This window comes from Linepithema humile, chromosome 1 (assembly GCF_040581485.1).
Source record: "Linepithema humile isolate Giens D197 chromosome 1, Lhum_UNIL_v1.0, whole genome shotgun sequence".
NCBI classification, from domain to species: domain Eukaryota; kingdom Metazoa; phylum Arthropoda; class Insecta; order Hymenoptera; family Formicidae; genus Linepithema; species Linepithema humile.
Window position 1 is genome coordinate 10,971,719 of NC_090128.1, and position 17,283 is coordinate 10,989,001.

Genomic DNA, 17,283 nt, shown 5'->3' on the forward strand with positions numbered 1-17,283 from the left:
GAACTATCGTTATATGATTTTATATATAATTTACTGGATACATACTCTAAAGTGTTCGTCGCGATACAGTGAGTCGTTATTACAACTGGTCTACAATTAGCGGCGGCAGCTTCGTTTTCGTCTGGCACGGCAAAATATATAATTTGTTTCGTTTATCTAAACCGCTCGTCTTCCGTGTCTTTCGTCTCCGGAGCAAACGTAATCACATCGATTATCGCGTACGCGCGAATAGTTTTACAATGATCCTACAAGTAACCATTTAAATCATATTACAAGCATCGTCCATAGAAATACACATAGTTATCGATAACACCACCTGGCCTTCCGGGCTTCAGATGCAGCCTTAAGTAAGGTCCTTCATCCAGCTCGACGTTGTCCTCGGCACGGCTGCAGAGTAACGCATCAGGCGATTTCGTGCGATAATTAAGTACAATCGATTGCCAGTTCACGCAGAAAGGTGTGAAGCGATGTACATAGGGTCTTCCAGGAGGAATCTCTTAAATAGAACGAATTGTAGAAAGAGGAAATTGGCTTGAAAATATAAGTATCAGTTATTAATTTCGACAATATAAAATATACAAAAATTAGAGAGATTCTTGAATTAAAGAAAAATTTTAATAACGCAACTCTGACTTTTCATGAAGACGTAAAGTAATGGATTTCTTTTACTAAAATTATTTCAATATCTTATTACATGTCCATTAATTTTATCCTGGAACATCCTGCATAATGTTGCGCAGCCGTAAAATCATTTGATCTCGAGTCTAACGTTTTGCAATTTATTTGTAACTTGACGATATGGAATATCTGTGAGTGCGCGTGAAAATCTATCATTCTCTCATTCATCGGCTCGCGCGAGTTCTTGTATATCCGTCATTCCTCGATTCTTCGATTTCCACAGCCTCCAGTTTTTCAATTTGATTCTAGATCTTCGGATTCTTTGCTCAGAATACCCAGATCTTCGTATTTTCATACTCTTAGAATATTGCTCATGGAGTTCTTACTGTTTTGTATCGCCGAAGTCTTTGATTTCATATAGAGCTCGAATACTTGGATACTTCGGATTCTCTTGGTAATCCCCAGTCAGTTTTTTTTAAATTACTGTCAAATGCTTTCGCAGTTTCGGAACAGGATATTTCAATTGAATGCGGCTGCTCGCACTTATTTTGGTTGTGATTCAATGTACGCGAATGGGAGATTATGTAGATGTATCTCGGCGAAACACGCTTGAGCCGGCGAGCCTATTTAGAAAAATGCATACAAAATAGGAATGTGATGCACGCGCGCGCGCGCGAGCGTTTCTCACCCCCGTGAGATGAAGGAAACGGGGGAAGCGTAAAAATGCAATAAAATAGAATATAATAATATATCGAATAGAAATTAATAAGACAATCGTCGAACAACTTCTTTACTGGCCTCCGCATCGTTTCGCAGATCTGTTTCTCTTAGCTACAATTCTTCTTTTACGCTTTCTGTACTTAAGACAAAATATTCGGGTGAAAAGAAAGAAGAAGAAACGATTATAGTAAGGGAAACAGATCTTCTATGAGATCGAATAATAAATTACGTGATGTTGAAAGTACGCAAATTCGCCAGATGGTAAAACCTGATCATTCGAGAAACGGAACCGACTGCTTTCAGAGTTCGAAATATCCGTCGGAGGGTTGATTGTGTAAACGAGAACGTTTCCCCTGAACCCTTCCCCTCAAACACGTTCACAGAACTTTCCCGGAGAGAATACTGCGTGCTTCACTTCGCGGTAACCAAAGAGACCGCTCCTGCAGCTTTATAAAACTGCTTATTCCCTCCTCTTGGCACAGAAGTAACTTAATTAGCTTAATCCCTAAACATATCGATGTGGACGCATTCCAGACGGTGCGTTTTGATTCGAATATAAATCCTGACGGCAACAGTAAAAATTGCATTTTGGGATATTTTTGATTGCGCTAGTAAAATGTTCTAAAAAAATATTGCAAAAAAATTTTGCACAGAATTATTATTTATTCACTTTCGTGAAAGAAAGTATATATAATAATTCTTCTTAAAAATTGTAGTTTTGATTATATCGATTTAATTCAATTATCGATCGGAAATAAAAGCGGTGTGCCATTCTTCAAAAAGTAACTCAGTATTTGAATGAAAATATTAGAAAATCAATTTTGTACGATAGTGAACTTTTTGCGCAACAAAAAGAATGAAGTAATTTTGATTTAAGAAAATGGGAAAAACGCACCACCTAGAATCGCAGTGATCCATCACACCTAAATTCATTATTTATACAATGATTCGTTCTTATAATAATCGATTTCTCGCACTCGTCGCGAGGCGCAGCTTACGTGTACATGAGTTAGACTTACGCTTACGCTTGCTCTCGCTTTTTATTTATACATAAATATATATTTATTATATATGTATATAATATATGGCCGCTGCTTTGTGCGATATCATGTTCAGCCTCTCTCCGCGCCACGATTACGTTACTCGCGATTATCATGCTCTTTCTCGATCTCTCAATATCTTACGGAGAGTTGAGTCATCCAAGAACGCGAAAATAAAAAATCGATACGGTTATACTTAGATACGGATTTTTTTTTTTACTTATTACAAATCAAATATTCAAAATATTTTAACTTATTGTAAGTTATTGCTTAATAAATATTTAAACAAGTGTAATCATCATTTGTCGTAATAATCATAATTTCTAACAATTTCCCAATGTTTAAATTTACAATCTTTCCAACTGATTCTAATTACATAATGTCAAGATCATAATTAATCTGTTGATTTAGAAAACGATTGATTTTATTGTACTCGGAAGTCCGTGCGTGATCACTCTCGTTATTCTATTTCAGAATGTGAAACGCGAAACACTTGATTGCCTTAATTCCAAGATATTGATATGATGACTATCCTTCCTGTCGGCCGCACGATGGCACAGACGTAATCATGATTAGCGGAGAGCGGCGGACACGCGACGCTCTCGTTGCGCAAAAAGATACACAAGTTTAAACGGAGCTAACTCGCGCCGAGAAAAGTATGAAAGTTACGTTCTCCAAAAAATTACATCTACATGTTTCTTTTTGTACAATTGTATCGTAAGTAAATGGCGGTCGCGATTGAACGATGGTGAGCGTCGTGAAAGAACGATTGTGTACCCCTTTATTCTCCCTCCCTAACTCTTCATTTCCTCGAATACTAGTAGGAAGCGCGAAAAAGCACAGGCGGACACACTCTCTTGTCGTAGGAGAATCTTCCTTTTCTCTCTCTTTCTCTCTTTCGGTTCGCAACTTGCACGCAGCGCGTATTGTGAAGAGAATAAAACGGGATTACCCGCTGACGCAAGACACCCACGTAAATCTAAACGCAGCCCGGAATATTCCGCATCGAGGATAATACTTCCGGATGCCGATAGAACATAACTTGGTCGCAACTAATCAACCTATTTAAGATTTTGGATTTTTTGGATCAATTAATCTTCAAGTGTATGAAAATTAGGCGTCGTGGATCTTCAGTTGATTGATTGTGCAGATTAACGGATAAGCGAAGTATCGATCGCTGAGATCCTTATCGAATTTGTTGCGGATGTCTCTGTTGATGGGCCTTCGTATTAGAGATCCTTGTGGTTCAAGACTCTTGATATCCGAAATCCTAGATATAGGATCCCGCGATTTCGCAGATTGTTAATAAATCATGAATCATTCGTGACAAGCAGATCTTGTCTTCGAAGACATCTAGTTCTATGAATTTTGGTTTCCACGAAATCTCCAAGTTTCATAGAGCGTGACAGATTCTTAGGTGCGATTAAAATCTGCGAAATCATTCTCAGCTAACTGATTCTTTAGCAGTTGCTTGCATCTAGAGATCCAACAATTCAATATCAATACGAATGCATCGTCCGCGAATACTGTTTCACAGAATCCAGCCGATGGCTTTTCCGATCGCGGATCTTTATATCGCGCACAAATCTAGTCTATCGTCGATCGTAACCACCTAACTCGTGTTTGTCATCGATAACAGCGTTGCCGGAAGCGCGATAATCGCGGCCGAATCGGGTCGTTCCTGCACGCTTTCTTTCTTTCTTGCGGATCGATTCGATTAGAAGAGGCCTTTCTTCTTGTTCTTCTTGTCTTTACCGTCGACAGTCCTGAAAGGAGAATTTCTATATCAAGTACTCGCCTATCGCTTGCGTCGCGCTAATAACAGAAGAATCTGCATCATCGACTTTCATGCCACGCGAGCACTAATTCGAGATGCACACCGAACGTTATCTTCCGATTATTTTTTTCCTTTTTTTTATCCTATCTTTATAAAGAAAAATTTCGGTTTATTTGAACGCTTACGTAAAAAATGTAGAAAATTGACTCGAAAGCGTCGACAGAAATGTCTAAAGCGATATGCGATAGACAGCAGATAACATACTGTTATGCAAAATCATTACGTATACCGTTGCCGGTTGCATATTGTTATGCAAAACTAAACTTTTGGCGTATACAAAATCTATTCATGCTAAAACCATGCTTTGAACCCATCCTTTGCTCGCGACCATGCTTATCTCATGTATCAAAAAATCACCTCATGTTTTTGCTTCGTATTCCATTATTTCCAATCTCTTTTAACGGCTCTTAACATATTTTCATATCGTATTTGTTATTATCGTGGTTACACAAATATGTTAAATATTTATATCTCACGATATTTACATCTACTAACGTTTACGAAACATCGAAGCAACCGATAAATTTTTACATTTATAATCAGCGAATTTGTAAATATGTATGCACATCGAGACGGCAACATATCGCCACTTTAACGCGAATTTTTCTTGCAATTTTGTATTTCTATAAAAGTCGAAACACAATTTATGAAATAATGCTAGAAATGGTATTGTGAGAAGCCAGATTCGAAGTGACGATATGCGATGAAACAGTAAAACATTGTACGCATATGGCAAAAAACCGTGGTACAGAATAAAAAGCGACGAGAGAAAACTGTGTCTATTTTCTGCGAGCTTTCGTATTTTAACGATGTACTTATCCGTTTATTTTCCCTTTCCAATTCCCTCCCGTGACACAATTTTCCCCCGTTGCCTCGCTCTGAATACAGATAAGCTAAAAAATCGCAATACGAAAGACTGAAAACGGTTAGTAATTGTTTTAGGTAAGCATTTGCGTTTATTTTGCGAAAAAAGATTCAATCGTGAAATTAACAATATATAATCTGGTTTGTGAGTAATTATTAGTAATAGGCGGTTATATCCTCTACCAAGCTGTCGCTAATTTCTTTCTTTTGAATCGATCCTTCGCAATTTCGAGAATCTCATCGAAACGCCTGATCATGCTTGTGCGAGCTATTTAGTTAATTTTGCTTGAGCATTTCTGAACAGTTGTTATTACGCATCGTATAACAAAAAAAATGTTTAAGTCGAACGAGTGGGGTCGACAGCTTGCTCAGAGTTTACAATAGCTTGATTTTACAAACCGCGCGGGCTTGCGAAGTGGAGATTCATATAAATCAACCCTTTACCGCATGACTTTTGCAATTAAGGCATTTGTTTCGAGAAAAGAAGGATGAACGAGACATAAAAGATATATTGTCAAATTTCTTTACGTCAGAATTTAATTGTCAAATTTGTTTATAATTTTTCTGTTATTTTTTTTGTTACAAAAAAAATTTTTTTAAAACAAGCTCAATTTAAAAAAAGTAATTCTCCAATATTACTTTTTCAATTTTTATGCTTTCGATAAACTAGACAACTCACCTTTACCGTAATTTACTATTTTATAGAATAAATATCGAGGTAAAGTTGGAAAAACGTGAAACGCGCATAGTTTGCCTGATAGATAACGATAAGGCTGCAGCAAGTCTGCCTTCGTTAATATTAACGTCCAAGGACATCGAAACAGATAGTGTTTTCGATTTGAATGTGTAAATATGATCGGGAATAAGTGTAACAAATATAATATAGCAACCACGTATCCAGCGACGATACATTATAATTAAAGTATTAATGGAAGCAGCAGGACAAAATTATGGCACACGATGCGGTAAAGGATCAAAGTGTGCGTGTGTCTATGTATACGTTTCGTGTGTTTTAAACGCACGTTTTGGATTTTGAGTACAAAAACGTCGCTACACAAGAATGAGTGACAATTTTGCGCTCCGTTACACACTGTTCCGTACTTTATCAAAGTCCGTGCCAAAAATACGTTGCTAAATGTACATATCGCTAATATATACTTAATACGTCGTTTACTATCGTCTAAGTGTTTCGACCGCGACTTACCGTAATGCGCAAGCCGAGACTCCACGTTTGTATTATAATGAATACGTTATAGTAAAATGTAAAGGAAAAAATGCACGAAATTCACGTAAATATGAAGAGTAAAGAGACGTGCTCGTATGATGAATCGCGCTTGAAACTTTACCATGTAACGCGAGACAGACATGTTGTAATTTTGTAGGAAAGAAATCTGAGTCGCTGAGATAGAATTGTTTCGAAAAAACGCGAAAACGCGGCTGGAATGAATGTAAGACAAGTTTGAGATAGAATTCATCTTAACGATAATACAAGATAAAATTTTCAGACTTGTTTTCGACTTGTTGATTTCTATTTTTATCCTATAACTTTTAATCGAATATTGATAAAATAATCAAATTCTGATTTAAATTTTTGTTAAAAAAATCACTTCAAATTAATTAAAGTTGTAATCGCTAATTTTTAACGACTTTAAACTGTCATTTCAATCAAAAGATTAACCTGGTAAGCTCCGGGTATTAAACAGCTGCTTTATAACAGTAAAAAGTTAATTATAGTATTAAGTAGCTCCACCTAACTATTCCACGATACTCAATTTTCCTTCACTTGGATTATCGTTAAGTTTGTGTCGCATTTGTGCACAATTACGACAATGTTTGTTGCAGTTACTTCGTCGAGTAACGAAATTATTGTGTAAGACGCGTGAAGCGAACACGAGACGGTTCAAGTATAAAACAGTGAAGAAATGTATTGAATCACGTTTAGATGCGCGCTGGTAAACGCACGTCTTAGTTGTGCGCGGTATTTTTACGGCGTGTGACTTATGAACTTCTCGCTAGAAATATACAGTCGCTTTGGATTACGATATGTATCGAACGAGTAAACGAGCGCACGCATACGCGTGTAGAGGTTGAGTAAGTGCCGCCTATCACGACAACGAGTACAGATACACCTCTAAATCCATTTAATATCGAACTTTGCATTCGTATAAAGACCAAATATTAAAAAAACAATATATTTGCAAAGTTTAAAAAAATTAATTTACCAATTTTTATGCAATTTGCTGATAACTTGGGAAAAAAAATGAAAACTCTACCAATTAAAAAGTAATTTAAATAACAAAATTTTGCTGATTTCTGTCTTCAGTCACTAAAGACACAAATGTAAAATTTATTAAGCTTAATATTGAAATAATAAATTAGTGTTGTTTAGATAGGCACTACTTACACCCCTCAAGAGAATGAAAAGACTTCCCTCAACCCTTATTCAGGCAGTCAAGATGTTTGTACAGTTTTCGAACAAAAGCGAGTCTTTTCTATATTTTTGCAAAGTACTGTTTTGATTGCCTCCGGACATAACAAATCAGGATATTTTGATTCGTATTTTTACCGATCCGACGGGATCTTTGTCAAGTGATTTTAGTACTGTTTAAAAAAAACCAGATAAGGATTGAGCACGAGAAGAAGTCCGCGCAATGACTTCAGCACGAATCTCATAAGCGAGAGTGCGACCTGGGAAACGGTCTCTATTAGGGGTGCTCAGGATGCTGTATGACAAGCTGTATCTGTGCGGGGCTGTCTTGAGGTGATTTGAAACTGGTGTGACGGCGAAGGAGGCTGCCTATCCCTCGGGACCCTCTCAACGTACCTCCACCGCCGCCTCCAGATCCCTCGGAGGACATCGATGCCGTCCTAGATCAGGAGGACATCCCGATATGGTATACACACAAGAGAGACAAAATTTCGAGCTTCTGCTTTTTTTTTTTTTTTGCGAATGTACATTCGTAGAAGGAAGCTCGTAGCGAAAAAACAAAATTGTACACGTGACTGCGAACTTATGTCTACGTATATTCTCGCGCGATTAGCTCGACACTAACGGTGTCCTGCAGAATCGCCGACGTTCCTTGCACGAATTTTTTATTTCGGACTTTTTGAAAACGTCGGCGATGCACGTCACTCGCATTTAGCGCTAAAAATATGACTTTAATCCAAGCAACACGAAAGTTGGTCTCATGTTTCTGGATTAAGAAATAAGAAAAAGTAACAAGCGCTAAACGTTTAGCATTATTTTTTAAGTATTGCACAACAATAATCTTATTAATTAATTAATTAATTAATAATATAATATCTTACTGTGACTTAGAATTAAACAGTCGTACTTAGCGCTAAATGCATTATAAAGAATGCGAATGGAAGATGTGATATATACATGTGCGGATAATATCGCGTGAATATAAAGTATAAAAAAGGAAGTTCGATGACGACGATAATTTTTCTTTTAATTGAGCCGGTAAAGAATATTCGATTAACGGTTATTAGTGCAAGCTTCGTGAAGTGATCGGGATGTATAAAGGATCGTACATATCAAGCGTGAATGGAATTGCGGTGCGAACGACAACTATAAAATTGCACATCAAAATCTAAACACGTATTAGCGACTACCAAATACAGCGCGAGTGAGGCCCACATTGCAAAATTACCCACTATCGTACTCTTTTTTTTATCCATGAATCCTTTACAAAACTTAATAAAAGTTTAACTCCTCCCATAAAAATGTTGCAGCTCCTTAATTAAAGCTTTAAATTGAAATTTTTTAAAGCCCACTTGAAATCACATAAAGAGCGGAACACTACTGATTTAAGCGTTACAATCTCAATTCATCAAGTTTTAATTACGGATGTTAAGCTTCCAGAATGAGATTCGTGAAATTTTCGCGAGAAAATTTGATATCAATCTCGACGACAGTCTCTACAACCGGAAAAAAAGATACGGTAGTGGTGAAAGGCAATGTACAAAAAAGCTATTAAGCTGCACCAGATTGGGTGATTTTTGCGCCATCAAACCGGATATGTAAATAATTCGAAGAGCCATACTAAATCACCAATAACTAAGCTTCAAGCGATATAGCTACTTCATTAATTGTTCGTAATCGCATTAGCGTCTTTCTTTAATAACAAAACAAAACAAAAAAAAAAAACAAAAAAAAAACAAAAAAAAAACAAAAAAAAACAAGATAAAGCTGAATAAAAAATCTATCTCTCCAAAAACAAAAATATTTCGTGCGAGAAACAACGATATATTCCCTTTGATACAACGAAGAAATAAATGTGTGAAAATGCAACAGTAAAAAATCAACGATCAAACCGTAAAATTTTGTTCTTTTTATGAATTATGGGCTACTTACTCTTTCGAATTTGCTTCTAAACTGCGTCTACGTAATTCTTCAATACTGTGTCCGGTCTGCTGCTCCCATGCGGTTTTTTCTGCCTCGAAGGCTCGTCTCTTCTCCTCCAGTTCTCGCACTTGCTGCTCCAACGAGCGCCGCATTTGTTCGTGTCTTCTTTGTAACTATTTTTCGTTTTTTATTAGTATTAATGTTTCGAACTTTGCTTTTATTGCCGAATGTAAAAAAATTTATGAGACGATAAACTTATAAAAAAATTATGAGATAATACAAGAATCGGTTGATGTGTTTTGCGGCAGAGCTAAAAAAAGTTATTGAATGCCAAGTGAAAACTGAAGTTTGCAAACCATCTTTTTACTTGAATCTTGCTAAATCATTTTTTCTTTTTTTTTTAATTGATTTAATTAATGATATCTAAATCTCCAGGTAGGAAAATTTAAGCGAGTTTTTACAAATCTTGAAACAATTTTTGAAATGAATGAAAAATGATATTACTGACGTGCTTTACTTACATCCGCTTCGGAGTCTTTCAATTTGTGCCTTTTCTCCTTCACCTTCATCTCGAACACTTGTTCCATTTCCATTTCCATTTTCTTCATCTTGTTATCGTGTTCGCGCTTCTCTTCTTCCAGTTGCGCCAACGGATTCCTATAAAGATTCGACATCAAAATTATAAATGTACGAATCGGTGAAATGTGATCTTCGGAATATAAGTACGGGGTATTACATTTAACGTATGTGACGTGTATAACACATTTAGGCGCCATCAATAATAATTGTTAATCAGCACTACCACATTTGTGAAACTTGATTTTAACTCTTCGCAGCACAAATTTCAAAATTAGATTTTCTAAATTCCGAAGAGATAAATTTTTAGTCAAGAAAGATGAGACATTCAAATTAGCTACTCAAGTTGTGATATTAATAACAATTACGCAGTGCCGCAAAGAATAAAGAAAGAGATAAGAGATGTTTAATTCTTAACTGATATTGCATCATTATAGAAAAATCACGCATCTGGCTGTACAAATTTTAACAAATAATAAAAAAAAAAATCTGTTTTAATATATATTTTATATAAGTAATAAACAAATAACTATTTTCTCTAATAAGAGCAAAATATATGACTTATCATCGGAGAGCTTTTATGTAAAAGCTTACCAACGTAATCAGTTAAGGATTAAATGCCTAAAGCCCGGATTTGCATTGATGTTACGCGAATTATGACCGATAATTGGTTTCCACCGTTATTATCGCGGATTATTATCATGGCAATTAGAACATTGCTCTATATCCATGGGAGACAATTACATTCCGGAAATTTATTGCAAGCTTTATGCTACATAGCGTCATATGCATGCGGAATGATTGTTGACATGAATGAAAATATCGTTGCTTTCATTATTCACTTGTATTAAAAAAGATATAAGCAATATAAGAATTTTTAATTTATATTTTAACACTTGTTTCTCTCCTTTTTTCTCTCTACATACTACAATTTCTTTCTTTTTTTTTATTTATGTGCGATGCAAATCAGGGCTCTTATATATGTAAAAAGTTACTATAATAAAATCTATGAAGCCAGAATGTATTTACAGGCGTTATAAAAAACATAGCTAGATACACTTTCCCTTTATAAGAAAACTTTGTGCGTAAAAAAACTATTATTACGTTACTAAATACTAATGCAAAAATAAGTGTGAATATAAAGACAGCAAGCAAATCGTGTTACATTCAATGTAGAAAAACTAATTTACAAGTTCTCTTTCTAAATAGCGTACAATAATTTGCATCGAATATTTCTTCGGAGGGCTCACTGTGTACATACATAACCGCTCAATATTAATCAAATTTATAATTTATATTTAAATTAAATCGAAATATTCAATTTAATTTTGTAATTCTAAAAATACTGTAGAGAGAAACCGCATAATGCTTTTGAATTAATTAAATTAAATTACACAATCAAAATTAAGAGAATTAAATATTTTAAATGATTTACTTAATATTTTAATATAATTAATTTGATAATTTTGTAAAATCCAACGCACAAAATAAAACACAAATTATTAAATTAGCTGCAATCGGCGGATTTAGGACGTGTAATGTTTTTAATATTACTTTTTTTCTATCAATACGTTCGATTTTACAATGTTTCGCACAGCGAGCCCTCTCAGATCGAAATGTTTCGCGAAAGTCTCAAAACTCGTAAGGCTTGTGCACACAAAACCATAGTACATCCTTTTGAGCCTTATTAAAGGACTTACCACACCATCATGAAACTGTTCATCACTCCTGGAGGGCACAAACTGACCAATAAGAAATTCACCATTAAAATTCGCACGGGCGACACGCTGTCGAGGGTTTGGGTCGGTTCGTTCCCTCCCTCTCGCTCGACAGCGTTCTCGTGTCTAGTCTACGGATATAAATCTTGCTCGCGATCGAGATATGCTATGATAGTTCGAACGCGAGTGTCACTGGGGGGGAGGGAGAGGCCTTCGATAGTTTGCATGCACAACCTTTCTTTGTATTCTTCCGAATGAAGAAACCAATTAAACGAAAACACATTATTTGATACAAGCGTTTCGGACAGTACACGCAACCGATTTGCAAGTACCAGCGTCGTATTAGTGATACTGAAGCTCGAAATAAACGATCATCTCATCATCGCATACACAGTAGAGTGCTCGTCGAGACACACTGCGTGCTCACAAATCAAACTCAACGAAACAAACAACCTTGCTTGTGTTCCGAATAGACAAAGCGAGCGTCGTGACCCCGACCGGACCCAATGAAAAGAGTAGTCGTCCCGTCATTTTTATCACATCCGGCGACAATGTTAATATTATATCTGGGGACAGGTGAATTAATAAATTGGATCATATTACGCAATATGAAGCTAAATCGCTGTTATATTAAAAGACGCATGTTTTCAGGGCTGCAGTTTTATCACTTAACTCGAGTGATGGAGCGAGCAAATTAATTTCAGGCGGATAATCGACTTTAGTCTAATTTTTCAATTTTATTCAATTCTTCTTATTTAAATCTTTCGATCAATCTGCTAAATCAAATCACGATGCTCGATTTGTCTATGTCAATAGAGTAAAGTACATCTACTTCTCGACAAAAATATTCTAAGCATCTTTCCCATAATATCTCTCACAAATCAAACGTGTGGAGAAGAAATTGCAACTTAATCGCATCAATTGGTACAAATGTACTTACTTATTCGAGGCCTTCGTCGGTTTGCCGTCCATGCCCAGACCGGCCAAGGTGCGACATCGGAAATTCTCGTAATGCACGTTGTTCGTCACGTCTTTTAAGTCCTGCACGTGCGTCCTTACCACCATATTTCGGAGCGCTATGAAGTCGCAGTGTGCCAAGTTTTCGACTACGCACAGAAATATAAGAATTATATTTCGACACTTCTTCGATATATGATGCTTGAAATTTTGTCTAACGTTATTTATTTTATAGTGCTACAAGCAGCGTAAGTGCACCAAATGTAAAAAAGCAGAGTAAATGTAAATAGAAGTAAAATAAATCACAGGCAAATATTTAAAATGTAAATTTTGAACATGATTGTAATTTAATTATTTACATTTTCAAATAATAATTTTCACTCAAGTTTTTCTTATTCAGAAAAGTTGATCGATAATTTATTCAAACTTATACACACCTTCCGCAACTCCCCACGGATATTTTCTGCCCCGCACTTTTTTGCCATCGTGATCAACAACAGTATTTGCTCCCACAACTGCAAACGGCACTCTGTCCCTTAATTTGTTGGATTTGTCGTCTTCTTCATCAACCTCCGGAAACTCGTAGATGTTTATTTTGTGTTGCGCAATCTCGTTCAGAATCTAAAATACGATATCGATTAAATGACAATTACAAAAACAGGAAATATACGCAAAAAATTCATTATTTTAGCGTTAACTATTATGTGATATATTTTGCTACGATTCTTTTAGAAGTTTAAAGAAATTTTTTGAGAATTAAAAAAAATAAAACAATGTTTAATCCTCACTTGTATTTTCACTTATTTTAAAAAGATAAAATATCCTTCATTCTTTTCCTTTTTTCAAAATCCGAGATTAAAACAGATCATACCTGCTTCTTAAAATATGCGCATTCATCCGGCGTCATGGTATCCGCCTTGGCAATAACAGGTATGATGTTAACTTTGTCGTGAAGACGCTGCATGAACTCCACGTCAAGGGGCTTCAGTCCATGGCCGGAGGGCGCGACAAAATAGAGGCAGCAGTGCACTCGACTGTCTGGAATCTGCCGTCTCGTCACGCGGGACTCCGCGTTAAGGAACTCCTCGTACTTCGACTCGATGTAGTCAATTACTGGTACCCAACTGGCGATAAATGTCAATAATGCGTTAGAATTACGAAAGCACGTGGATTTGACAGAATTTAATCGTGAGCTTTTCGGATTTCTGTGCTTGTATAGTTACCAATTGCTGTTGTCGACAGCGTCACCGAAACCGGGGGTATCGACGACCGTGAGGGTGAGATTGACGCCATTCTCTTTCAGCAACACTTTACAGGTTTCCACGGCAACTGTCTTCTTTATCCTGAGACTGGGTCCGGGATATTCGGCGCTGTATATGTCGGCCAGGAACATAGAGTTGATCAGGGTGGATTTACCAAGTCCAGATTCACCTGTAAAAATTTAAACGACAACTTTAGTAACTTAATATCAGTTAATATCAATTATTAATATTTCTCGATAAATAAATGTAACTTGAAAATACATATTTCATCCCATATTTTTATTCTTATCTGCGATTAGCTCTAACAACCGGTGCAGTTGCTCGATAATATGTTTCCACCATTGCTACTAAAATTTTTTTAATGCAGCTCTCAAAATATTTGCGAAATGAAATAAAGATAGATCGGTAAAAAAAAGTTGATGAAGAAATGTTTCTTCGACTGCATTCTCTCACGCGGTAAATATTGTTTCAAATATTTATTTTCCTGAAATTTAATTCAACTCGATGATCCTAAGACGAAATAACTTCGCGGCCATTAATATCTCGTCATCGAGACAGCGACCATTAATCTCGGTCCCCAATATTTACGACCGGCAATGCTATACGTCTACTAATGGATCCGCGGTCAAATAAATTCGGAGACGTAGCGAAATGAAATTTGAACGAGCACCGTGACCTCTTAATGCGCGAACCTTGAACCAGACGAAGAGCCGCGCCTACACCTTCAGCCAAGGGTAGGCACTTGAATTGCTCTATTTACGGAGGAACGGCGGTCCGTTTATACGCGGTCTAATAATAGCCTCCGCACGCAGCAGACCGCGCTCTCAAATTTCCTCAGACCCAATGACACTCTTTTACACCCGCGTGCGTGCCTGCTTGGCGTTCGCACGAAACCATCGGTTTGGTCGTCGTCAAGTTCAGTCAGCACTTTTATTAACGTCTCTCACAGTCAGTCGAACATCTCCGGTCGAATTCTTAACGTGTCTTCTTCGCTGCCTGTCCGATTTACGTTATATCATACGTTACATTATTTTATAAAATACGCTTTATGACAGAAATGTGGTTGGACAAATTCGCCAGATTCTCGCCTTTTATCAGCCTTTAATTACGCCACTCCTGCGGGTCATAATTAACGAAACTGGAACTTACAATTAGATGATAAATTTCAAGGCGGCAAAAACGCAGGCTGCAACGAACGATTTACGACGCTTTTCAATCGCGGAGCTGCAAAGTCGCGACGCGTTATTGCCGCAAATTGACGTCCTCTTCGTGCACACGTCGCGATACCATCAAGCTTGCATAAATAATACAAGGTCGGCGTAGAGAGAAACCACCCGGCGGAACCTATCGTGCCGCGAGAGAGCTTGGGGCCCTCCGGGGACCCATCCCCGTGCGTGAGAACCGCTGTATCTCGGCGACAGCCTTGATCCAGGCAACGAGGGAGAATCTCTAGCGAGAAGAACTCGCACGTGCTCGGCAGATGGTATATCTCGCTCCGCGAGATGATATTCCCGACGAAATGGGAATATCAGTGCTCACCGTCGTGTAGAAATTTTCCCTTTGTCCTCGCCTCGGGCCAGCTCCTCGCGCTTTCGCGCCAAGACAGACGACCGTTTGTTCCTCCGCCGGCTGCATAATGGGCATTTTAATGCCCAGCCTCCGTGAAACGGGATCGCGTTTCTCGCCGCGAGCAGGTCCGACGTCAATAAACCGCACTCCGCGCGGCGCATCCGAGAAATACGCTTCCACAGGAGATTACATCGTATTGATCGATTCGACATAGCTTTATGTTTACACACATTCGCAGCTTACATATTTCATAGATAAACTCCTGCTAACATGAATGACTGCTGGCGGATTCATTTCCCCAGTGCAGCAACTGTCCCTGATTACAATCAACCCCCCACTTTCGCTACTGATATAAGCGGCAATTTATAGTAATGTAAATTGTACAATTAATTTGTTCATATCGCGCCAAAATAGTGCCATTATTCGAACAATCTTAGCAGCCGCGTTTCACAATTTAAAATAAAAAGTAGTTTAAATCACATTGTACATTTCTATTTCCTGTTACGTGTTTTTACTCTGTTGCGTAAAAGCACAGAATAACATTTCTCGCGCGAAAGTTTTATATATCATTGTGATTTATAAACTTATATTTATTATAGAGTGCGCTATTACTGACCGACGACCATGAGGGTGAATTCGAAGCCCTTCTTCACGGCCTTTCTGTGCACCTGGTTGGGAAGATTTGCGAAGCCGACGTAGCCGTCGAGCTCCTTGGGCTTGGTGGGCGGCGTGGGTCGCGCATGGTGCAGCAGGCTGGTCTCTTTGTTACTGTCTTCCTTCGCGGAGACGGCGTTACGAGCGGACTCGCGTCTATTGCTGTCCTCCAAGACATCGTTCGGAATCGCGGACGGCAGCCGCGCTTTCGCATTGGGCCCCGTGACGGCGCCGCTCGAATATATCGGCGCCGCATTCGGCGATGTAAGATTGCTGGTCGTCGTGGCGTTCGTCGCCGAATTGTTCACTTGAGAGTTTGGTGCCTGCGTCGGCGGCTGCGGCGGTGGCACCGACGGCACAGACGGTGGCGAGATTATTCCCGCGCCGTCGCCTTTGAAGAATAACTCGCGCTTCGCTTGAATCTGTACAAAAAAAAAACAAGTATATTAGATACACGGTTCTGTATTGAATATTTAAACTCCTTGGTACTTGGCCCTGGGCCAATGTTCAATTTCTGAAGAGAAATTACCGACAGTATTTTAGCCCGTTTGTCTAATTTCAATAAATAGTGTATGGTTTTATAATAACCATAAAAATCAATCAGAAAAGAGGTTGGAAGCGCCAAAGCGCAGATGTCGAGACGCAAAGATATTACAAATCAATACAGACGTCTGTATTGATTTGCAATATCTTTGCGCCCCGAAACCCGCGTTTTGGTTCTTATAGTTTCTTTTCTGTTGGTAATTTTAATAAAATTAATTTAATTAATTTAAAAAACGTACGTAATGTAATTTTTTTTAAGTATAATGAAAACTGTGCCAATTTTTATCATAAGCAGAATAGATTCGGTTTAACCGCTTTAGTTTCTAGTTGGAATTCCGTTCAACATTTCAGTGCGTCAGATTAAAAGCATCATATTCAATTTGAAGGAGAATATTTGCGGCCGAGCGAGAATTTAATATATGCATTTTCTGTTCAATTAGCCTAAATTTCAGAAATGTCGAGTTACGACCGGATCTGTAAAGTTAGCGACATTCTATTAATATAAAAAAAAAAAACAATTAATAACTGTAGAACTACCAGTACCAGTAGCATTTTTCATAGTTCTACAGTTCCT

At 37.6% G+C, this 17,283-nt stretch overlaps 1 protein-coding gene across 7 annotated transcripts in view; it reads right to left on the reverse strand.

Annotated features, from left to right (window-relative positions):
• Positions 1-4: 4 nt before the first annotated feature.
• Positions 5-17,283, reverse strand: part of pnut (septin 7-like protein pnut) — a 36,166-nt gene continuing 18,887 nt past the window's right edge. For 4 of the 7 annotated variants that reach the window (XM_067347915.1, XM_012375634.2, XM_067347910.1 and 1 more), the window contains 9 exons: positions 16,129-16,588; positions 13,905-14,112; positions 13,553-13,805; positions 13,119-13,302; positions 12,665-12,830; positions 11,707-11,748; positions 9,952-10,087; positions 9,440-9,603; positions 5,149-7,947 (listed from right to left, as the gene is read on the reverse strand). In XM_067347915.1, coding sequence (XP_067204016.1) covers positions 7,785-7,947; positions 9,440-9,603; positions 9,952-10,087; positions 11,707-11,748; positions 12,665-12,830; positions 13,119-13,302; positions 13,553-13,805; positions 13,905-14,112; positions 16,129-16,588 — 1,776 coding nt within the window. In that variant the 3' untranslated portion in view covers positions 5,149-7,784. Of the gene's footprint in view, positions 4,145-5,148; positions 7,948-9,439; positions 9,604-9,951; positions 10,088-11,706; positions 11,749-12,664; positions 12,831-13,118; positions 13,303-13,552; positions 13,806-13,904; positions 14,113-16,128; positions 16,589-17,283 lie in introns of those variants that run through there. The other 3 variants (XM_067347913.1, XM_067347914.1, XM_067347912.1) reach the window with 3 other exon arrangements.